General features: G+C 47.9%; 1 protein-coding gene and 1 pseudogene across 3 annotated transcripts in view; one reads left to right on the top strand and one right to left on the bottom strand.

Moving 5' to 3' along the window:
- Nucleotides 1–24497, bottom strand: part of NAV2 (neuron navigator 2) — a 382986-nt gene that overhangs the window by 216982 nt on the left and 141507 nt on the right. For all 3 annotated transcript variants that reach the window (XM_045808618.2, XM_087855343.1, XM_087855344.1), the window contains exons 4-5: nt 12754–12826; nt 1157–1403 (exon numbers count right to left, since the gene is read on the bottom strand). In XM_045808618.2, coding sequence (XP_045664574.1) covers nt 1157–1403; nt 12754–12826 — 320 coding nt within the window. The remainder of the gene's footprint in view (nt 1–1156; nt 1404–12753; nt 12827–24497) is intronic.
- LOC123799485 (small ribosomal subunit protein uS8-like) lies at nt 7927–8339 on the top strand (annotated as a pseudogene).

The raw sequence follows: 24497 nt of genomic DNA, 5'->3' as shown, positions 1-24497 counted from the left end.
TGGACATAATTAGATAATTAGGAGATCTGATTTACAGCACATCCGTCACTGCTGGTTTTAACACCCAACACAAATGGCAAGTCGCGCTTCTCAGGGGAAGGAAAAAGCTGTAGCCATCTATAAGGCACCTGTTTCGTCTGCACTGTCTCGTGCTTTGTCCAGCTACAATGGGCTGCTGAGGGTACGACCATGTGTAAGAAGCCCTACGACTGTTAACACTGGTGCTCTGGGGACTGGAAAGGAAAAGCCGTTATTACTCTGTAGCACATATTAAAGGAAATCAAGCAATCAATTTAATTAGTGACATTTAGATGATTTGATAACTAAAGGTTTACAGCTTTAAACAATAATTATTGCGGACTTTACTCTAGAATTTGACTACAAGTCAAAAACTTTCTAGCTCCTAACCCCCTCCCTTTGTCCCCACCCATGAAAGCAAATGTTTTACAAGGCGATCTTCTGCAGAGTGGTTGAGGAATGCCAGCTATTCCCATTGTAACGCAGTAGATGGTAACTACCCTGGCACTCTGCGTGCATCTCATTCTACGGCGAGAACTCCACTGGCACGCATCAGTCCCTCTGGGAACATCAGCAACATCTAAGCCCTAATCCTACCAAACAGAGGACCACAGCTGAGGCCGCTATCAACTCCCCAAGGTTAACAAACCCCAGTCCCTGGCCCTCTCAGGGAAGGTGGCTGCCCCCTTCCTTGCTAAGCATGTCCCATCTTCCTTCTGTGTTCTTGATACTTCTCTTCTGGTGAAGCAGAGGCATCTATGGCAGAACTTTTGCCTCCACTAAGTAGAATGACTCACACACAGAACACCGAACACCCAGCTCATAGGCAAACACGCAAAACCAGTCTGAAGTCTATTTTCGGGGCTGTTTATTGCACTGGAGCACGTGCGTAATGGGCCAGAGTTAAGGCAAGAGTGGCTAATCAGCTCCGGCTGCTGGCCATTCTGACCCATAAAAGTATACGTCTCTACCAGGCACAGCCCCGCTGCATCCATTTCAAGTTCATGCTAACCCCCACTACCAGTAGGGGGATTCTCAGCACTGCAGAGACCCAAACGGAAACCCACTTGGCCTAGGCTACCATTGGGCCGGTGTGAAGGGTAAACCACGGGATTACCAGTCGGCGAGGAGCCCCCACCTGGACTGCATTTCAGCTTGTGCTTTGGACTGCTGATGTGGCGCCGGCTGGAGAGGCTGGGGGGTGGCTGGCACCTGCTGCTGAGGAGTGCCAGCCTGGCCCTGGGAGGGGGCCCCGGCCACCTGGGCCACGGCGGGCGGTGGCGGCGCGGAGAGGTGCTGCTTCTGGGGCTGCTGCTGCTGCTGCTTGTAGCGGGAGAGGCTGAAGAAGAGGCCTAGGATGGCCTTGAGGTTGCCATTCCTGATTTCTGCAAGACAATAAAGAGATTCTTTTAGACAAGGAGTCCCAGCTTGGGAGCCCTCTCTTGCTCTCGAGTTTCATTTCTCCAGGACAGGATGGATTTCCTGAACACTTCCCTGGGATCACAGTCAATGAAAGTCAGGCCTCGGCCACAAAGAAATTAGCTTCTTCTCCCCCACCGGCATTGAGAGCGGATACGGGAGGCAAGTTGCAACTGGGTGTCTGGCAAGTGCCAGGAGGAAATTCTCAGCAAGGACACGACCAAAAAAAGTCCGACTCCCGAGCAAGACTGTGCCTGTTCTCAGGCGAAGCAACCAATTCGGGACAGAGGTGCTCTCCGGCGCTGGGGGAAACTAACCGGGCTCCACTTGGCAGTTCTGCCGGCTCCACGCTCCGTGCCTCCAGCCACTTTGCGCAGGCCACGTGGCTGCTACCCCACTCTGAAATCCTCGCTCTGCTCTCCCCAACCATCCTTCCCTCAAACACATGGCTCTGTGTCCCCCTTGTCTACTAAATCACTAATTTGGGGTGGGTGTGGGGATCGGCTATAGAACTTCCTTTCATAAAGAACTCACACAAAAATTTGTATTAAAAAAAAATGAGAACAGAGGGGGGTGAGAAAATTTTTATTCCAAACAGAATTTTTTAGATGTTGAAATGCATTTGCCTCAAGGCATGCATAAAAAGCTGCCGAGAAGGAATAAAATACTTGTTCACAGACAGCGGCTATGGATCGAGGGTGATTCTCCTCGGAGAATCCCTCCTTTTATGTCCTTTGAACAGCAGATGCAATGGCCGGGGCCTGAACCGATCCTGAGGGTGAAGTACAAGGGCCACCCAGCCTGAGGGACAGGGAAAAGGAATCTTGGGGTCTCCCTCTGCTTTGCTTCCACCTGAGGCTAAATTTCCTTCTCCGAACTGGCGAGGGGGTTAGAAGGAGTGGGGTGGAGGAAGGGGAGCATCTCCTGTGTGGGGGATGCACACGTCCAGAGTAGCCCTGGGCCGGGAAGAGACTGCTGATATAGGAGCAAGAGTTTCCTCCAGGCCCCCTTGCAGGGCAGAGGGGCTGAATGGGGTCTTTTCAGAAACAAGCCCCATTCCCTGCACGCCTGCCAGTGTCCTGGGCGTGATCTGACTAGGCCGGGCTGAATGACTGCCAGGCCCTGAAGAAACGATCACCACGGACAACACAAACATGGGTTCCAGTCTGTACTCCAGCACGTACTAGCCATGCAACTCTGGGCAAGTCGCTTGATCTCTCTGGGCCTCACTGGCAACATTGACACAGCTTCCCCATCACACAAGGCTGTTTGCAGATCCAGTAGGAGCCTATCTGTGGTCACACACTGTGGGAAGTGAAGTCCTTCCCTGGTCGTGGTTACAAATAACCATAGCCCCCAGCATCCTGTATGAGATTTCCATACAGGTTTGGGTTTGTGCCTTAGAAATGGTTTTTACTGCGGTCATCTTACGGCTTACCATGCGAACCATGATGCTTCTGAGAGTGAAAGGGGGGAGCTTTTAATTAGGCCAGGTGGTCAGGTGTAAACCAGGACTGGCCCGGACAAAGGAGGATGTTTATAAACCGTCTTGTGCGATACGGGAGCAGAGAAAGCCCCCCAGAGCTGGCTGAGGCCCCCAGTTTCTGGAGATAGTTTAACCCTCAGCTCTGCTTCCTTCTCCATCCCACGGAAACCAAAAAAACAGCACGCACGCCCCTGTGGCTTGTTCTGTGTCTGCTTCCAAATGTTCTTACGAGCACATCAGGGTCACAGAATGGGAGGTCTGGATGGGAGGAGTCAGGTGGCTCTGGAGCGTGACCACGCACCTGTGGTTGGTCACCCAGCTGGGCACTGCTGGGAGTTGGGGACAGAATCAAAAGTTGGCATGCAGGTTAGCACCTGTTAAGGAACCTAAGAAACCATTTCCCCCTCAAAATTGAATTCACGGGAGGGAGAAAGTAGAGCTAATCATGGGGATTGGTGAAATCTATGTGAGATTTATTTCTAGTGCCTTTGACAGTTATCGTGTTGTGCAGTTTATAAGAACAAGGACTACTACTAATTAGTATGTATCAGGTTAAGCTCTCTGAGCATGATCTCATTCAATCCCGACAACCTGGGAAGTGAGTATTAATGTCCTCATTGTAAAGAAAAACAGCAGCTCAGATTGGTTTTATGACCTCTCCAAGGGAATACACGACGGAGCTGGGATTTGGGATTTGAATCAAGGTTTTTCCATCTCAAAGCCTGGTCTCCCCACACTGTGTAACTTGGCTTTACTTGTCTACCCATCACGTGTGGTAAATTTAAAAGCACACCAGATAATGTTTTATTTATTAAGCTAGCTGGTGGGATATAAGTATTCTTTATTCTTCTGTAAGTATTCTGTGATTATGGAATGTTTGGCACATTCCATAATACATTTTTTGGAACCATGTAAGAACAACAAAAAAGGAAGGAACTAAAAATTCAGCACACCCGGGGCGGACGGGTTGTCCCCTGTAAGAGGCAGGCATGTCTACATCAGCACCTCCTAGCAGGCCAGCCCAAGCCAGGGCAAACAGAGACAGTTTTGTCATATTCTCTACCCACTGTGGTTGGTGAGTCCCTTACTGTTCATAACTCAGCATCGGTCCCTAAAGCATCATTTTCTCTGCCAAAGAGCACAGTCTTCCCACACATAGACTTCTTCCTAGCAGGTAATATTTTTATTATAAAGATCACTGATTTTTTGAGCCAGCAAGACCCGGGTTTGAATCTCGGCAATTCATCATTTATAGACTGAGTTTTCAGAAGACTCAACCTATCGGGTCCTCTGTTTTCTTCTTTAAAACAGGTATGTGCCCCCCTGTACCTTTCCCACAGGCTTGTTATGAGAATTAAGTGAACAATGAATGAGAAAACGAGTGCAAACCACCCGGGTCACTGCCTGGCTCTATTTCCCATTTTGGCTTAGGAACTATGGCCAGGAAATATGGCATCGAGAAGGACGATCTCATTATTAGACAAAAGTCAATGGTACGCTTTCGATCTTGGGGGTTTTGTTTGAGAGAGAAAGAGAGAGCGCGTGTGCACATGCTGGGATGGGGGAAGGCAGAGAGCAAGAGGGAGAATCTCAAGCAGACTCTCCACACCCAGCACGGAGCCTGACACAGGGCTTGAACTCACGACCCTAAGATCACAACCTGAGCCAAAATCAAGAGTTGGGACACTTAACCACCCAGGCACTGCCCGTTTCTTTTGTAAACAGCTTTATCCAAGTGTAATTTGTATCCAGAAGATTAAGTGTACGATGATTTTCAGTCAATGCTAATCTCAGTCTATTCCCATCACCCTAAACAGAGCCCTCATTCTCATCTGCAGTCAGTCCCCAAACCCATTCCCAGGCAATGTCGAAACTGCTGTTTCTACAAGGTTTGTCTCTTCCGGACAGTCCCTGTAAACGGAGCTGTGCAATATGCAGTCTTTTGCACATGGCTTCGTTCACTGAGCATGTGTTTAGGGTGACCCACGTTGGAGCACTTATCGTTAGTTTGCTTCCCCATAGTGCTGAGTAACACCCCGCCGTACGAAGAGACCGCATCCTGTGTGTCCCCTCCCCAGGTGCTGGGTGTCTGCCCTGTGTAATTTTCTTTGCAGAGCACGAAAACTGGAGAGCGGGAGATGCTCTGTTTGGGGTTGGAAGCCACACAGTTTATGCCATGGGTGGTCTATAGCAGACAGTACCCAAAATAGCTAAAACGGTATTCTTTCCAGATTTCCAAGGGGCATGTGTCCGTGTTCCATGAGGCCTGGTAAGCGGGCGGCACCGACAGACTAACAACAAAGTCCATCGGCCCGCAAAAATGTTTCCTTCATGACATTGCCCGAGGTTTGGAAAAACAGTATCATTTTGTGTCTGATCAACTATCCTCACTCTTCATTTCTAGAATAAGAAAAAAAAAAACAAAAAAAAACCACACAGAAACGTAGCCCTAGCTAGAACGGACAGCGGCTGGCTGGTAGCTTCACCTACCTGAGAACCCTGACTCCATTTCCCCGCTTGCAGCCACGTCCATGTACGATGAACATACTACAGAGGCGATTTTTCAATCTCCATTAGAATTCAGTATTGCCTGGACTCTAAATTTCCTCAGGTTCTGACTGATTTCTTTGCGCTCACTGGCTGGTATGAATGTACATACATGCCGTATGGGATGCTGGGCATGAAGGATTGGAAACTCAGAGTCCTTTTCTTTCAGCGTTACTGAAGCCTCAGACCTGGTTTACAAAGGCACAAACACTGGAATAATCTAATACAAAGAAATCTGCTTTGCAGGGAAGAATGGACTGGGAGCCAGAGGAAGGGAGGGCCAGCTCAGACCAGACCGCAGAGTCAGAATTCCTATCCGGTTTCCTTAACCCACAGCGCTGTCCGGCTCACCCAGCCGATTCGGGACTGTGGATTCTGTGGCATTGTCCCTCCAGATGGGCCCTCTGCATAACCTACGTTCACCACAGAACTTCCCACCCCATTCCTGCAGCCCTTCTGTGTCCTGCTCACCAATCCAGTCAATGGCTGTCCCCACAGGGGGAGCTGGGATGGATGAGGGGGTGGGAGAGCCTACAGGATCCCTTCTGATGAGTAAGAATCAGGTCCACTCACTGCCAAACAGGTGATGTGGGCAGGAGGAAATGGAAACCATGCATCTGCTGCTTTTCTCCTAACGATCCAGAAAGGCCTTCTGCTCTCTGGCTCAGAGTAAAGGGGAACCAGGTCTGAGCTCATCACGTCAGCAACCAACTTCACTCCAAAACATACACTCCTTTCCTGGAGGCACCTGAAAGGATCTGCCTGCCTCCGTCTCCCCCATTCCTCAAGGTTGGTAAAGAGCCGGACTTTGCTCTTGTCCCTACTGCCTCAGCCTCTTCTTCTGTCTAGATTTCCCACTACCTTCCTTTCCTGTCTGGTGAATGCCTGTTTATCCTTCAAACCCCGGGGAAACACCACTGTCCTTGTCAAGCCCCCTGACTGCCCCAGGCAAAGCTAGTCACTGCCTTTCTTCGTTACCACTATATACACAGCAGTAGCCCAGCTCTCTTATTAGCGAAAACTAGAGCTAATTTTGTATGACTGATACGATGCCTGGTATACAGGACATGCCCAGCAAATGTTTGCTGAACTAGATAGGATACGCCTCACACCCCAGACCTTCACTTCTCCATTACGGGAGGATGGGCTCAGGGCCTGGTGTTCTCAAAACTCCCAAGGATAGGGGCACCTGGGTGGCTAAATTGGTTAAGCGTCTGCCTTCGGCTTGGGTCGTGGTCCCAGAGTCCCGGGGTCCTGGGATCAAGTTCCTCATTGGGCTCCCTGCTCCTCAGGGAGTACGCGTCTCCCTCTGCCCCTCCCTCCTGCTCATGCATGTTCTCTCTCTCTCTCACAAAAAAAAAAAAAAAAAAAAACCAAAAACCTCCCAAGAATAAAAGCCATCCTTTGTCACAGGACAGCTTTACAGATGGTCGTGACAGGTGGAGTGTGTGTTGGGGAGGGGTTGAAGGGATCTTGAAAATCACCCAGGTTAGGGTGATTTTGCTCCCATGACACCGGATGGGTCCTACAGTCTGGAACACAGAGGCGGCGGGAAGGCCTAGTCCGGGGGAAGTGCCTCAAACCAACAGGCTCCGCTGGGCCCGCAGGCCCTACCCTGGAACAAAGACGCTCTGTGGTCCTCTATCAGGCAGGTTGGGGCAGGGCACGACCGGCTGCAGTGTTTCAAGGACAGGTGCATGCACCCTCCCGGGGTTCCAAACCCTGCTTTAGTCCTGGAAAGGGGCGGAGAAGTACCTATGGGGCTTTCCAACCCCCAATGTTTTTCATCAGAGGAGGGGCCTCAGGGCACGCAGTCGTCTTCAAAAGGAAAACAAAAAGCATTAAAACTACATTATTTCTTTAAACACAATGATGCTTTTCTAGTAATTATGCAGATGGTTAGAAGTGTGAGGAGTGGGGAGTGGCAGAAAAATACCAGGCCTCTGAAACAGATATGAGTAGCTTAGCCACGGCTGACCTTGTGGGCCTCCCTTTTCCCATGTGGGACTTAATGTCTCTGGGCCTTAGTTTCCTCCTCTGTATGATGGGGATAATATGAATACTGATCTCAAAAGGTTGCTAGAGGGATTAAATAAGCTATAAACCATGTATAGCACTTAGCTCAGTGACTGACACATGGGGTCTCCATAAATGGTTTCTATTTCTATAATTTAACAGTATGTCAACTGAGAGGTTTCTTGTAATCTTGAAATTGAATAAAGTGAATAAAGCCCATTTGAGGATAAAAGTCTCTAAGTATCCTTCCTCTATAAATTCGAGGAGTTGACAAAAGTCAGAGCCAGTCACCTTCCACAAGACTGCGCTAGTCCAGAATCAGTCCCACCACCGAACACCATCATCATTCCCCCCACCTCAAAAGTCAAGATCAGAAGATCTGGAGGACTCTTTCTGCCATCTTTGTGGGCCACTGTAATGGGATTTCCCAGGAATTCCACATGAACGTCCTGGCAGATGCTCTCAAGAGCATTCACAATGCTGACAAGAGAGGCAAACGCCAGGTTCTTATTAGGCCGTGCTCCAAAGGCGCGCTCTCCCAAAGGCCGTACCCCGAAAACCGATCTTCCAGTTTCTGACTGTGATGACAAAGCTCGTTACATCGGTGAATTTGAAATCACTGATGGTCACAGAGCAGGGAAAACTGTTGTGAACCTCGGGGGCAAGTTAAACAAGTGTGGAGTGGTCAGCCCCAGATCTGATGCACAACTCTAAGGTTTAGAAAAATGGCAGAATAGTCTGCTCCCGTCTCGCCAGTTTGGTTTCATTGTACTGACCACCTCAGTTGGCATCATGGACCATGAAGAAGCAAGGCAAAATCACACAAGGGAAAATCCTGGGATTTCTTTTCTAGGGATGTAATACACATGTGTGAATAAAATGCCTCAATGGACAAAAAAAAGCAAAAAAAAAAAAAAAAACCCACAGAAGATCTAGATGAGAAAGTGCCACAGAGTCGGGGAGGGTGGTAATGTCTGATGATCACAGAGACTGGATATTTCCTCCCCTCATCAAGGAAAAGAAGGTGAGGTCCTTGAGCTCCTTGAGGACAAAGGAGTAGAGGTGCCAAGATTCACTCCAAGTTGGGTGCTGGCTTTCCAGTCCCTGGCTGGACATCCGCTCAGCACGGACTTGGCAAATGTGTCTCTTGGCCACTAAAGTCAGGGAGGAAAGAGGTGGAGAGAAACTGTATCGTGGGGCCTTCCAGGTAACAGTAGGACTGTTCTACCTACTCCAAGATGGAGGCCACAGATTCCTGCCAGTTCTATAGTGGATAATGCAGGGATGAGGAGACTGAGGTCTACAGTCTCACTAGGACCACCTTACGTGGGGACTAGGAGGGGCCGGAATTGGGGGAAACCAGATATCAATGCTACCCACTGAGGGCGAGCCAGAATTGCTGGACAGTCTCACAAAAGACTACTAATGTCCTGGGAGCAACATGGGGACAAGCCTGTGGTCAGTGGGGCATGCAGAGACTCTCACTTGGGGACAGCAGCAATTATGGCTCCCTAAGAAGAGGGCGGCAACTTCACCAGCAGCAGAATTCTGCCTGCTTTACCAGTCCCAGTCCTAGAGGCTCAGGCAAAGCAAGAAAGGGAGGGGAAGAAGTCATTAGGCCCCCGTCCCTCTTCAATCTTCTTCCTTTTTTTCCTTCTATTTTTTAATTTTTTTTTTTTCTTGAGAGAGAGAGTGATTGTGCATGTGAGCTAGGGGTGGGAGTGGGGAGGATGGAGGAGACAGGGCAGAGAAATGAGCGGCTCAATCTCGCAACCTTGTGATGACGACCTGAGCTGAAATAAAAGTGTTGGAGGCTTAACCGACTGAGCCATCCAGCCATCCCCCTCCTTCAATCTCCTAAAGCTACTTGCTCTAGGGCATATGGGTGAAAAAGAGCTTTGAGCAGAATTTGAAACTGAAGTTTAAAAAAGAAACAAGACCAACACTAAAAGACAACCCATAGAATAAGATATTTGCAAATGTCTAGCAGATAAAGGGCCAGTATCCAAAATCTATAAAGAACTGATCAAACTCAACACCCAAGAAACAAAAACTCCAGTCAAGAAATGGACAGAAGACATGAACAGACATTTCTCCAAAGAAGACACAAATGGCCAACAGACACATGAAAAAATGCTCCACATCACTCAGCATCAGGGAAATACAAACCAAAACCACAATGAGATACCACCTCACACCCTCAGAATGGCTAAAATTAACAAGTCAGGAAACAACAGATGTTGGTAAGGATGCAGAGAAAGGGGAACCATCTTACACTGTTGGTGGGAATGCAAGCTGGTGCGGCCACTCTGGGAAAACCGTATGGAGATTTGTCAAAAAGTTAAAAATAGAGCTACCCTATGACCTGGCAATTGCACTACTGGGTATTTATTCAAAGGATACAGACATAGTGATTTGAAGGGGTACTTGCACCCCAATGTTTATAGCAATAACGTCTACAACAGCCAAACTATGGAAAGAGCCCAGATGTCCATCAACGCATGAATGGATAAAGAAGATATGGTATGTATGTATGTGTGTGTGTGTGTGTGTGTGTGTGTATGGAATGGAATATTACACAGCCATCGGAAAGAATGAAATCTTGCCATTTTAGTGATGTGGGTGGAACTAGAGGGTATTATATTAAGTGAAATAAGTCAGAGAAAGACAAATACCATATAATTTCACTCATGTGGAATTTAAAGACCAAAACAAATGAACATAGGGGAACGGAAGGAAAAATAAAATAAGACAAAAACAGAGAGGGAGGCAAACCATACAAGACTCTTAACTCTAGGAAACAAACTGAGGGTTGCTGGAGGGGAGGAGGGTGATGGAATGAGTATTGGGCGTTACATGCAACTGATGAATCACTAAATTCTACCCCTGGAACTAATAATACACTAAATGTTAACTGAATTTTAATAAAAAATTAAAAACCAAACAAGACCATCGTAAGTATTAACATAAAACTGTTCTAATAACGAACCATCACTGATGAGTTATGTATTCTGGCCAAGATATCAGGAAGCGAGTCTCGACTCAGCAGGAAAGATGGGGGGAGTTCCACATCACACAGTTGGGGGCAGTTACTGAAACGCCATGAAGGGGTGTTTCAGTAACTGTGGACACCTCCACACACTGGTTCAGTGGGCTCTTCTATGCTCAGAGACCCCCAAGGGCCACATCCTAACACGGACAAGGCTGGGGCTGAGTGTCTGCCTGATATGCCTCTGTGGGCTGCACGGCATCTTCTGAGACAGTGTTCTGGCCAACGAAGTTCTAAACGTTTCCTGGTTTCTTTCACCTGCAGGTGACATGCCTCGATTTTATCCATCTGCTGCCCCAAAAGACACCGCGAACACGAGCTCTGAACTCACACAGACCTGGGTTCAGCTCTGGCTCCGCAGCTCACTAGCTACGGGCTTTGAGGTTGTCACTCGCAACCTCTTAAAGCCAAGCTCTTCCCATCTGTAAATGCAGGCTATTATAAACTCCCACTTCAGTCGTGAATGCTGGAGTGCTGCACGTAAAAGCCTTAAAAGTGCAGGTGGTACTTACTTACTGGACAAGTAGTTACTGAATAATCTATGCCTTGGGGTATAAAGAGGATGGGGTAGGTACAGGGACAAACAAGGCAGAAGGCAGGACAACATGTAGATAGATGGCAGAGTGGCCAGGTGTCACCCCCAGGCCACACGGGATGAAGTTGACCTACATCGATCCACATCCCCTAGAGACCTTTCTGCTGGGCAGGACTCTGCAAGTCCCTGCTGATGCTCGGGGGGGGGGGGGGGCGGCACAGGCCTAGTGTCCGACTACTTCCAGAAACCATGAGGGATGTGTGCCTGCCACCCACCAGCCCGCACAAGAACACTCTACCAGAAGGAAATGATGTTCCTCGGAATGGGAATTTGCATCTCCCCACCTGTCCATGGAAACCCCACACCAACCCCCACCATGCCCCAGCAATGTGCCTTCCATCGCTCATTCGGCCCAGATCTCATCCCCACGGAGGAGGGCCCATCCCCCAGGGCAAAGGAATCCTCTAGCACCCCCCCCCCCCGCACCACCCCCATCCCCCGCCAGAGCTGGGGTTAGGGCTGACCGGCCGACAGCAGCCATGGAGACCTCTGGAAGCAGTGTGTCCACCCCTGACCTGGGACGGACCCAGCATGAGAGGTCACATTCAGCCGCGACACGCCCACGAGGCATCAATATTAGCCACCCACCCCCAATACCGTTCACAGGGCCAGGAAAACCAAGCTTTCACCGCATAGCATGGCAAAAGCAAGGCACAGGCCCCAAGCAGACCACATGTGCAAACTTACCTGTTCCACCGGGCTGTTTCCGTCCTCACTGCCCCCCTCCTCCCCACCCTGACCACCGGAGTCGATGCTAATAGGCATCTTTTCAACAAGCAACCTTGCTAGGGAAAGGTGGTGTCTTCCGAGGCCCAAACTGCTTTACCTGTTCTGGGAAAACTGGAGGCAGGTGCAGCCTAATGAGTCTGGGAGGCTGCCGGGGCCTGTGGCAGCCCTGGAGCTGGCAGCCGCTTGTATTTACAAACACGAGAGAGCACGAAGATTCCAGGGCGAGACGTTGCCTGAGGCAGCTGAGAATTCGGACCAGCCATCTCCAGACCAATACTTAATTGAATAGCAAACCACCAGCACACGCTAATGTGCTAATTAGCCACCCAATTGGAGTTAATTAAAAACTAATCGGGATGTCAAAATGTAGCCTCTCATTAATATATCACGTGTTTTCTTTTCTTTCCTTTTTTTTTTTTTTTTTTTGAGCCAGGAAAAGTGCTGCTTCTTCTAATAAAAGTAAGAGATAAGGATTCGGCATTTTTCCCTGGGAACCGTACAATTTAAATATGTGCTGTGGCTAAGTGTTCTCTCTCCCACAGATAAGGCCCGGCTTGATAATTAACCGAATTGCTAGCCGGGCGAATCAAATCAGCATTGTCTGATCAAGCCGCCCTCCCGAGAAGCAGCTCCATCGCCAGTACTCCCCCCTCAGCGCTTTGCAGACGTTGGCCGGCATGGTTGAATCTGCATTCCTGGAGTGATTCTTTAGGTGTCAAAAAGTTGACATCCTCAAGTCTAGACAGGCCTTGAGCTGCCTCAAAACCGGGAGGAAAACAAAACCAGAAGCGCGCACCAGCACCCTGGGCTTAACTGTATTAAAGTCGTCAGTAAGTAACAGGTGGGCATTTCTGACGATGAAAAAGCAGCTTCAGGACAAGCGCTCTGACTCACCTTCTGCAGACAGCCCCTGGATGTTTATTCCCTTAGCTGCCAGGAAATTCAAGCAGGCATCTATGTTTTCAATCTAGGAAAAAAAACAACAACGACATACACTCGATCAATGTTCAGCCTTCTCCACAGCCATCTTTTATCAGCAACAAAGGACGATATCAGAGAGAGGGTTCACTGTGCATTTGCTAACGTTTGCAACAAGGAAAATGACATGCCAGCGGCGGGCGGATGGATGGATGGATGGATGGGTGCAGGTCAGAACTCTCTGTCCGTACTTGCACAAGAAAAGGTTACCTAATATCCCAACCACACAGTTCCAGAAGTCGAGGCCCTGGCTTGCTCACGGCTGCCAAAAATAACCAGAGTGGAATCAGAGCGCCTATGTGCACCACTGTCACTACAGCTATCCTGAAAATTTGAGCAGCTGCCAGAAAAATGGAGGTGGGGACGAAGGGGATAGTAGACGCACCCATCCACCAGCAGCTGGGAGAACTTTCCAGCACCAAGGAGGCATGCCGTCAAATGTGAAAACAGTGAACGCGAGTCTCAGCGGGGCTCTGGGCTGTGTTTACTCACAAAATTCTCAGGATGGTGGGCATTGCAGATGACGAGGGAGGGCTGCAACCTCAGTGAGCCCCTCTGTCCTTTGTGTTTTCTGTGAGAAGAAGGAACCCACCTGCCAGAGTCTGGGAGGTCTCCCAGGCTTGCCAGGGCTGATGCCACGGCCAAGGGCAAGCAAACGTCCAGCCCTCGGGAAAGAACAATTAGGTCATTCCCAAAGGTCTGATCTGACTTCACTTGTCAGGGCTAATGATTTTTTGGTCTAGAGGAAAATGTTCAGGCTCAATTAATGTCAATGGTGACCATAAATAAAAGAAACTGCTTTTGACTTGGCACCAGGATCTTTGAATTCCACACAGTTTGCATTTCACAGTGGAGACCCGCCCCCGCCCCGACTTCCTAGACTCCATCAGCATTCTTATAAATTCAAACGGGTCTTTAACCCATAGGGTTTACCTTGAATAAATGACTGTCTTTCACAGTGTCCATGTGACCATTCCCCCTCCCTCTCCCCAAATGATCTTCTGAAGGCGACTTCATAGCCACAGAGCAATGTATCTACAGTGAAAGAGCTCTAATTTGAGTATAGTCTGGCTCCAAGGCAGTCTTCCTGAAATGCATGTCCTTCTTCCCCCATGTCTGGCATTTTCCTTCTCTGCTCCCAGTCTTCAGACTTTCCAAACACGAAATTAAGCTACGGGGGCACCTGCAGAAAACTGCACTCATTCTAAGACTCCACTCCACCCTGAGCCCGAGGCTACTCCATCCTTGACATTTTTAGATGGGTTCCCACCCCTCTCCCAGCCTCCAGCTCACCCTCAAAGATCCTCATTTGGAAGACTTTTTTTTTTTTTAATCTCTAGGAAAAGGGGCAAAATGCAATTTCTTGCAAACTAAACAAATGCTGATGTTATGGGTTATGGCTGCCATCATTGCAGAAAATCATTTCTTATAAAGGGGGAGGAAAACAAGATTGCTTTTAACTCTTCCTTCCTTCCAAGCCAGAAGGACCGACAGTGACAAGCAGGTGCTGCCATCATGGAGGGCAGGGGGAGGGGAAAGAAGGAAGAGAATGGTGGGGAGGGCCCTGTGGAAGGTGTTTTGAAGCAAACTGCTTACATTTTAAGTAATCAAAATTAGATCTCTAAATGCTATTTCCCCCTGTGACAAGACTCTGCTTTTGAGAAAAACAACTATCAGTCCTTATTCCCGTGACTGTACACAGTGGTAATGTAGCAAAACCATACAAAAGGATTTGTTGCCCCCAGAGAGGCACTAATTTTTAAATCATGATAAAATTATAAAATTCTTCTATCCCTTTTTTCTTTGAATAACCCTATCCTGCTTCTTCAGTCTATCCTGCACATGGCTGATAAGTGTGGTTTTGGCAATTATGTCCCCGTGAGAATGGAGATAAAGAAAAAGCTGACCGCCCCGGAATCTGTTAATGTAAAATCAAAAATAGTACACTTGGTATCTATCCTGGCAAGCGTCATGGAGGTGTGCTGACGTGGGTAGGTTACGTTTTTTCAACAACAGGGCAGCAAAGTAGCATTGATTAAAAAAAAAAAAAAAAGACACCCTCCAACATATTCAACAAAAACTGCTCCCTCTACTACAACACTGTAATTCTATAGAAATTTCCTTCCTGGGAGCATAAAGGACATTTACTTGGCACATTCATGGAGCATCGCATGCATGTAGTACCATTCCAAGTGCATGGTCATTTCCTCCTGTAAGGCTAGCCCTTGGTGCATTTCAATTCGGCCATCTACCGGGCTTTTTTAAAATGATAAATTCTATTAAAGAAATGAATAATTATCAATAGGTTACCTAGACGACTTCTTCCTCCTGTTGCTTTTTAAAATCCCTATCATTCTTTCAAAGAATTTCATAATTTAGATCCGTTCTCCACAGGGCGGGGAGAGTGCGGGAGAAGGGGTAATAATGTCGCCACCCCCAAGGGACATCCGAACATTGTGTGTTCTCACAATGTGGGCGGTGCTACTGGTATCGAGGGGGTAGAGGCCAAGGGTGCAGCTATTCATCCTACAATGTGCAGAACGAGGAAAAATCCTACCCCAAGGGTCAAGAGTACCCAGCCGGAGGAACCTGCGATTCTTTTCATCATTCAATCCATATAATTGTGTAGACGTCTGCTGTGTTCCGGGCTCTGTGCTGGATTCTTCTGACCATGTTGTCCTCCTCCCTGTCCAGGACCCCACACTTACATAACCCTTCTCTTTAGGATCCACAGAGCCATCGGACACACACCCCAATTCCCAGCCACGTCAGGGAGAAGCAGAGAATATAAACAAAGGAAGCATCAGGATCCTCCTTCATTAGATGGAGACAGAAGGCCTAAGGGCACCAAGAACGCCTTCTCCTAAAGAGGAGATAAAGCAGGGAACAGTATCTGCATGGCTGGACTGCACTCCCGGAATACGTTAAAACTAAAAATAAGAACTTGGGTCATCATTTAAAAGACGATTCATAAGCCCATCAAGAGCCTTGAATTTTTTCCCTCTACTCTCATTTCTCTGCTCACAGAAGGAGTTCAAAAAACATTCCTCAAGTCTCAAATCCATTCTTTAATAATGTTCCGTTAAAGTTAAAAATCACTCCTGACAAGGCTGCTGAGACCCACGCTCTTTTCATCTGCACCCCAGGAAGAGAGCAGGGCTGGGAAGCAGAAGAGGGTCAGATGTGGATTCCAACCTCCTGGCTTCACTTGGAATGAGATCAGAAGGGGAGAATGTTTCTTTGATCGGCCTCTCTTGGGATTGAAATTCACCTTAAGGTTTTCTTCCAAGTACCATACAGGTAAACAACCAATCCATCCCCCTGCACCGCTGAAACTGCAAACGGCCACCACACCCGGTGAGGGGACTGGCCTGGGCACTCATTAAGGCACAAGGGTGTCCTCGTGCCCATCGTTAATGAGCCCCGTGGCTCATGTGCTATCCAGACTCGCAGTGTGAGAGGCGGGATCTGATTAAAGCTGGTAATGTAGAGTGATGGGAAAGGCTCTTAACCAGCAAAGTATGTAAATACGACCAAAGTCGTTCATTAACACATAGCAGCCAATATAAACTACTTTCCAAAATTAGCTGACAAAAATCTGTGCAAAGCCTGACATTCCAGTGTTGCTGGGGGCGGGGGGTGGGAGTTGCACTTCACACTGGGGGAGAAGGCTGTTGCTGTCGCTGCTGCCATGGAAATGGGTCTGAGAGCTCTGGGATGGCGTTCCTGGAGTTTTAGCTGGGGTAGAGGTGGGAAGCCCAGAAGTGGGACCACAACGTGGCCTGGAGACCCTGGGAGCAGAACGGGGCTGGCTGCAGACATAGGTGGAGTAAGGGAAAAGACCAAGACGCGCTTGCACAGTCTTCCCTTTGTTTGGGGCCCTAGGCGGTCTCCACTGTGCGTCGTCCCTGACGATCCAGGGGAAAAAGGCCACAATGAAGGCTCCCTCTCAGTCTCAGCCAGGACCTCCATCCCACAGTTGTGTAGTTTCTCAACAACTCTGAACTTGAGGCTTGCCGGGTAACTTCCACGGACTGTGTGTGTTGTAGTCTCTGCTGCCTGCGTCCAAGGGCACATCTCCACCCAGGACAGCCAGAGAGCAAGGAAAATCGAAACAAATGCCAAACAACTGGAAAAAGAAGGGGGAGGGATGGGAGGCCAATGGAAAACTTCACATTTCAATCATGATTAAGGCTGGACTGGGTCTCATGATAAAGTAAAATATGCAAACCCCGGAAGAACGGCTGTATATCTCCTCGGTAGCTTAGAGACTGATCAAATACCATGTGTTGTGGCAGTTGTCATGGCAGCATTTTTCTCTGAATACCAGTGTAGCTGAGTGCAAGGCGCAGGAAAATGATTGATGCAAACGAAGACCATCTCTCTGGGCACTACCTGGCCCAAGGGGACGATGGGGCTCTGGGCATACGGGTAAAGGGGGCACTAGTGTTTATGAGTTAAGAGTTTCTCACTGGGCCCTTTGGAGACCTCCATCCTGGGAGGAGAGGCAAACGGCTGCTGCATTAAAGTCAGGCACGCTTTCAGCCATTTTTTAAAAGTCATGAAATACCCAGAGCCTAGGGAATGGTAGACCCGGACCCCAGACAAGGACTTGCAAATTCTGGGCACTTTAAAAGCACAGTGAAGCTTCTTCAGAAGCCCCATACATCAGCTCAAACAACTTCCTTCCAGAAGTGTGACCCTCACACCTGATGCTGCTACTTGTCAACAAAAATATTCATTTACCCATTCCTTGGCCTCTATCTACTGAACACCTAACTGGGTATACAGCGGTGAATAATCCCTCACCTCGCAGAAGGGGACACTTTAGCATAGCGGACTGGGCATTAAGTCAGCAACGCACAAGTAAGTACAGACAACATCTGCCATGTACTAGAAGACCTCGTCTAGCCGGGGGATCGGGGGGGGGTGGATAAAAAAATTTTTTTAAGGGAAGTTTATTTATTTTTAAAGATTTTATTTATTTATTTGCCAGAGAGAGAGAGCACAAGCAGGGGGAGCGGCAGGCAGAGGGAGAAGAAGGCTCCCCACTGAGCAAGGAGCCCTATGCGGGACTCGATCCCCGGACCCTGGGATCATGACCTGAGCCAAAGGCAGATGCTTAACCAACTGAGCTTAACCGACTGAGCCACCCGGGCGTCGCTGAATAAAAATTTCTTAAGGAAGAAATAGCATGCAGGTTCAAAGAGACAGGGTTTTTTGTCCATCTGCCCACTGATACAGCCCCAGGCACCTAGAACAATGAGCACATCATACTCAAGATTTGTTGACTGAAGGGGAATTTGAGCTGAGACCTAAGAGTTAACTGGACACTGAGAGTGGGCAGGAAAACTATACCAAACCTCGTAAACCTAAAACTTAAAAGATTCCATGCAGGATGCAACATACCACGTTCTGGTAACCAAAGGAGAATCAAAATGGCTGGAGGCCAGCAGGCAGGGGAAAAGAGCTAGGAGATAGGACTCTGAGCAAGAGCAGAGGGCTGGCCACACAGGGCCACATTCGAGAGCTCGAAGGACAGAGAAGGGAGGGGTCCTCCCAGCTCTTAGGGAAGCCTTGAACTGTACCATCTCCCCAAACATTACCAGGGCAACAGCAGCCAGGCCAAGCCCTTCTGGTCTAAAAGCTTGAGGATGGGCTATTTTGTGTCTGGGATGGCTCAAGCAGTGTCCTTGAAGTGGGGGCTCCAGTGACATCTAATCTGGTCTGGGCATGGAGACGGGAGGTATGGGAAGGGGAGGACAGCGTCTGTGGTCACATGTACTAGGAAGGTCTGCTTCCTAACCAAAAATGCCTTCATGCCTTTCAGACACTCCTTCCTCTGCCCCCTTCCAAATATAAAAATAGAAAAGAAGAAAGAAAAAAAAAAAGAAGAAATCCAATCATGAAACCAAACCAAAAAGCAAAATGAACTTTGGAGAAATGCTTCTCCTAAATGCCTGTCTCATCTGTGTTGTCTCTTTCCTCTACGTTCCTAGGCCATGACCTGATGCAGCATTTGTCCAGCTGAACTGTTATTTGGACACCTCTATCAGGGCTGGAGCCCAGCATCATCCCGTGATCATATGGCTCATGGGCCACAGTGTGGTCCTGGAGACATAGTCAAGTGAGATCGCCTGGCTATTATGATTTTCATTTTAGAAGACCCCAGAAATGAGGGAACTATATGGTGGCGCTTCAAATTCTCTTAGGTGGGGAGATATTCAAGAGCATCTCCCCTTGTGAACCCCAAAAGTTGCTGCTTGCTTGGCTATGCATGTAGCCATCCTAGCCCAAAAGCACAAGGGTCTCCACCCCTCCTCTGGCCATTTATACATCAGCTCTAGCTTTCTTGGCAGCTTTGAAACAGAAAGCTGAAGAATGTGGGACTTGGGCTAGTTGGGGCTTCAGTCCCTAGGTCTGTCTCTCTTGCTGCTTCAATGCCTTGCCCAGCTCCTTCCTTTCATTTGGCAATGTTATCCACCTTATTGTATATAATATAACTTCAGCTTTCCAAGACGTTGTCAAGAGTTCCTTAAAAAAAAAAAAAAAGCTTTATAGGAGTCTCTCTGCTGTTACTGTAAATGGGTAAGCCCATATGGATGAAAAAATTCTCTCTAGCGGTGAAAAAAAAAATTGAAAACAAGAATCTCAAATTCCTCCAGTGATTATCTTTTTCTACTTTGCTTCCAAATGCTTAGAATACTTCATTTTCCTATTACATTCTGACTTCTCAATTTTTCCCTCGAGACAAAGAGAAATCTGGAAAGGGAGGTGTAGCTAAAGTTCTAGAAATCAGTCCTTACTCTGGAGGCTCCCATAATGAACCCTTACAGTTGAGCTCTGCGGAGTATCCCCAAGTAGAGAGGAGAGGGACCGTTCCACTGGACATCAGCACGGTCGGGAAGGCCCCTCGGCTGCCCCCGTGCGCGTTCGTCCTGCATGCCATTGCTAACGTCATCTCCCTGATGCAGTTTCAGAGTCACGCTGCCTCGCTTCCCCGTCCTCCCCACAAAGGGACTGTTCCAAGGCGAGGCCTCCAAGTTAGGAGCTGGGGACCAACGCTAGGGAGGAGTGACGGGGGCTAAGGAGGGGTTTTCAGGGACAACACAGGCTTTGGAGTCAGACAAATCTGGGCTCCAATCCTGATTCTGCCATTGACTACATCAGGGTCTCCACTAAGTTTCCTCAGCGGTCCGACCTGCAGAATGGGCACGGCAACACCCGTCACACAGGGGCGTGGCGCTCATTCTGCGAGAGCATGTATGTGTGGTACTCAGCAAGTGCCCCTTAACTGGCAGTGTTTGTTGCTATGTTGTCGTTGTTGACATGACGTCTCTGGGCTATACTTCTAAGGCCACGACATGCCCAAAGCTATGTCTGGAGTTGGCCTCTGGCAAAGCTGAGTTCGACAAGCTTACCTGGGCTGCCTTCCATTTGCTCCTGGCTTTCCCCTCAAGCCTGGCTATCCAGGACACTGGGTCCTCTCCATCACCTAACATCCAGCCTCTGTGTCAGCAAGCTGCTCCTGGAAAGATGGCAGTAAACTAATTCACACCGGGGCACAAGGACTGCTGCTGGCTTCCCCTGGGTGACTTCCCCACTGGTACCTGTATCGCATCACAGTCACTAGATGACCGTTATCTGTCGGGAGAACGTGGGCTCTGGACTCCTCTGCACTGGATTCTGGTTCCCTCACAGATCACCCACGAGACCCTAGCAAAATGACTAACTGCTTCAAGCCTCAGCTTCTTCATCTAGAAGGTGGGAATGTACAGAACTATTTCAATAGAGATACTGAAGCAGAGACAGGTTGAACTTGGGTCAAGAATCTGGAACTGTACATAGCCAGAGCTTTAAAAGACTCTTTCTTCATACAATTCCATAATGGCAGAATATGCGAGATCACTGGCCTCTCCTGAAAGTGAAGGATCATTTTAGAGTTTGTGAGATACTCTGAGGCTCGCTACATTACACGACACCCGTAGGGCTTCGCTATGAATGGGTTCCTTGTAGCTACAATTCATTTCGACCCTGTTAGAATCAGCACTTTCTGTCCCAAAAGATTTCTGGTCAAAGTCTCCTTTACTAAGTTACATAAAACAAACAAACAAACAAACAAAAAACAACCCTAAGACAGCAAATAGTGTCGTTAAGAAGGAGCAATGATTGGGGCGCCTGGGTGGCTCAGTCCTTGAGCGTCTGCCTTCGGCTCAGGGCGTGATCCCAGAGTCCTGGGATCGAGCCCCACTTCGGGCTCCCTACTGGGAGCCTGCTTCTTCCTCTCCCACTCCCCCTGCCTGTGTTTCCTCTCTCGCTGTCTCTCTCTCCGTCAAATAAATAAAAAAATCTAAAAAAAAAAAAGAAGGAGCAATTATCTTTTGTGGAAAACCCTGGTTTTTCCTACAGAGAAGGGTACAAACTCAGACACCAACTTCAACAATAAAGTCCTGCCTTCTGTACCCCAAATGTGTGGCTGCCTCTTGAACCAACAGAGAAGAGCGGTGCCGTGGACACGTGCTAGAAAATTGCACCCAGGAGCTAACTAAAACGTGGTAGCCTCATTCGTTCTTTGATGAATAATGACTATTTACTCTTGCAGTCTCTGCTCTACGGGAAGGGGAAACAGGTGACAAGACAGGGTGGTCCTTCTTCACATGACAGACAGCCTCCTACACAAAAGCAGACATGACGCAAATATCTCCCCACTAAACGTAGATCCCAAACATGGGCAGGGTTAACTTACACCTATCAACTCATCAACTCAAAAGCTTGACATGGACTCACTATGCTCTTTCCAGTCTGGTTCTTTTTGTATCTTGGCCATATTTACATCCTTAAAACCATAAACCACCACAAAGCCTTCAGGGGGCAGAACAGAAACATAATATAAAACAAAACAGCAGATCCTTGATACCCTCCACGTGCAGCAAATCCTCCGTTTTGGAAGTACCACTAGAATAGGTCATTTTATGCACAAAGCAAATACATATAAAGGAACAGGGTAATGGGACCCTTTGCAGATGAAGGCCAAGAGCCAGACGTGCCCCCCAGTTTGGTGACCAGTTCCCTCATTCTAGCCTGTGAGTGCAGTTTTGTGATTGAGCCAGTTCACCATTATCTGTGGCTATGGTTCTTCTGGGCGGCTTGTGAGCAGTCTGTCCATGGATTTCAACCCTGCAATTCCAAGGACAGCCAGCACGCAGTGCAAGACACACCCTGGCAGCTTCAATATGCAGGAAAGTAAAGCCGAGCAGAGTGCCTTAATGCCCAGTTCAGAATCCTGCAAGGCTCTGCCCTCCCACTGGTGAAGGCTGGGATAAAGGTCTCTGCCCTGTCGTCCTGTGCCTGCAAACATCACCCTGTCGTGTTCTTTTCTGCTGGAGATGGAATTCAACACTTGCCCCTCCCTTTCCACTCCAATTCCAGATGCTGCTAGCAATTAGCTGGTCGTGATTATATGCCAGGCACACTACCAGCACCTTTCATATACGTTATAATCTATTTTTTGTTAATTTCAAAAAGCTGTTAGTAGGTATGGCTACAGAGGGCAGCCTAAATTATAGATCGCTGGCGATGATTAATATATAATTGGGGAGATTTTGCAAGTAGTACACAAAATATACTAAGACACTAGATTTGACCAATAGTTTCAAATTCTAAAATTTGTGATCTCAGCAAAGAGCTACATGCCAACCAATCAGAAGTCATATGGCATCAAAAATAAAGAATATTATGAATAATTAAAATAATTCTCCACTCTGTTTACTGCCATAGGCAGAAAGCCGGAGGCACCAAGTCCACCGGAAGAAGAGAACAGACTAGACAAGGAAGGTCTCTATTACAGGATATCCTTGAGCTTTCCAAGGCTACAAGATATCTAATGCACCTGGGAAGAAATAGTGACAATTTTTAACTTGTCATATAATGCTAATCTCTGTTACTATTTCTGTCCTTGTCAAGTATTCAGTTGAACCAGATAAGACTGCAATTTTGGGGAGGTAAAAAATGGTTAAATATTGGCCATTTCATACCATTTTACCTATTATTAGGAAGATACACTCCCCCTAAAGGCTAAAATTAAACTGTGGGGTGACTATACAAATAGAGCGCTTTAGAGCTACTCATAAATAGAGCATCAGTACATCTGAAACTCAGAATAAAATCTCTGCAAGTCTCTCTGAAAGGAGTCTCACAAGACAGAGGCAAAACATCGAGGCTAACCCTTAAAAGGCCCTCTGCTTTAGAGTTTCCACAGTAGGATTCCCTTAGAGAAGCAGGATGGGGTCCGGGAAAGGCTTTCCTTCCCAGTTGATTTCTCTCAAAATCTCCCAGGAAAGGGAACGAGGTGTCCTTCACAACAGTGAAGAGAATCCAGGCTGCCTGTTTCCCTCCTCTTGTCTTCCTGCTCCTTCAGAGGAAACTGCAAGAAAGAGGACATTCTGCCACCCACTCCCATCTCCTCCAGAGGATAAGGCTCAGGGCAAAGTGTTGTTAGCTGCATTGTGACTGGAGCCATTGCTGAGAGGAAATTTCACCTTCCCAGAGAGACGGGACCAGAGGGGAAGTCTGTGGATTTCTTTGCTCCTTATCTTAGGGTAAGGTCCTTGATTTCCCCGAGCCTCAGTTTTTCTTTCAGAAAAATGGGCGTAATTATCCCTTTCTCGAAAGCCTTACAGAGACCTTCCAAGAAACTAATATTTGCACGCTTAGAAAGCACGAAGCACTGGGATAAACTCTTTTGCATACATTATTATTTCAGTTCATTGTCCCTAGGAGATGAGGGAGAGCTATCACCATCTTCCAGATGGGGAAATGGAGGCACGAGGCACGGATGCGCCCTTCTAAGACTTCGGTTATTAAATAAATGGTAGAGCTGGAATTGGAACACGTAGTGGAAAGAGGTTTAAAGCTGTGAAGCCCTCTACACATGCAATGTTAACAACCAAATGGCAAGAGCTTCGCTATGCTCTGGACCACTGTGTTTGGTCACCTCCTCTACCCTGGGACTTCGACTGTGTGACCAGACCAGTCACCAGTCCTTCCAAACCAAATCTCATCTTCATAGCTAAAGGATGAAGGACACTTCACAGAGGAAGGAGCTGACTTTCCCCACGTTCTTTTGTACATGTTTTGTGGGAGGTGTTTATGATCCTTTTCTGGTGTTTGAAATCTTCAGGAACAGAAATTATGAATGTAAACATTTATGGGCATTATTTTGAAGTCAAAACGCTCCCCAAACAAGGATCTTCCAAACCCCCATATGCCAGGGCTTAGGATCCCTGAGGAAGTTCATGACACTCCTAAGAATACCATAGTCTGGGGATCACAAACCTCAAATGTGTGTAAGGGACAGGCAGGTTACAAATGAAGAACGAAAGCGGAGTATAAGACAATAGGGAATGGTGGAATGGGACAAATGCAGCCCACACCCATCTCGAGGGGGCAACTGCTACCTGGGTTTAGCCGATTTTGGCCTGAGGAGTGCCAACCCAGCACTGGCAGATCATCAGGAAAAGAAAAGAAAAGAAAAGAAAAGAAAAGAAAAGAAAAGAAAAGAAAAGAAAAGAAAAGAAAAGAAAAGAAAAGAGAAAAGAAAAGAAGGGAGAAGAGGGAAGAAGAGAAGAGAAAAAAGAGAAAAAGGAAAAAGCTGGAAGGTC

Source organism: Ursus americanus, chromosome 24 (genome assembly GCF_024610735.1).
Source record: "Ursus americanus isolate L20-20 chromosome 24, mUrsAme1.1.p, whole genome shotgun sequence".
NCBI lineage: Eukaryota > Metazoa > Chordata > Mammalia > Carnivora > Ursidae > Ursus > Ursus americanus.
The sequence above is the reverse complement of the archived record's forward strand: the minus strand, read 5'-3'. Positions and strand labels throughout refer to the sequence as shown.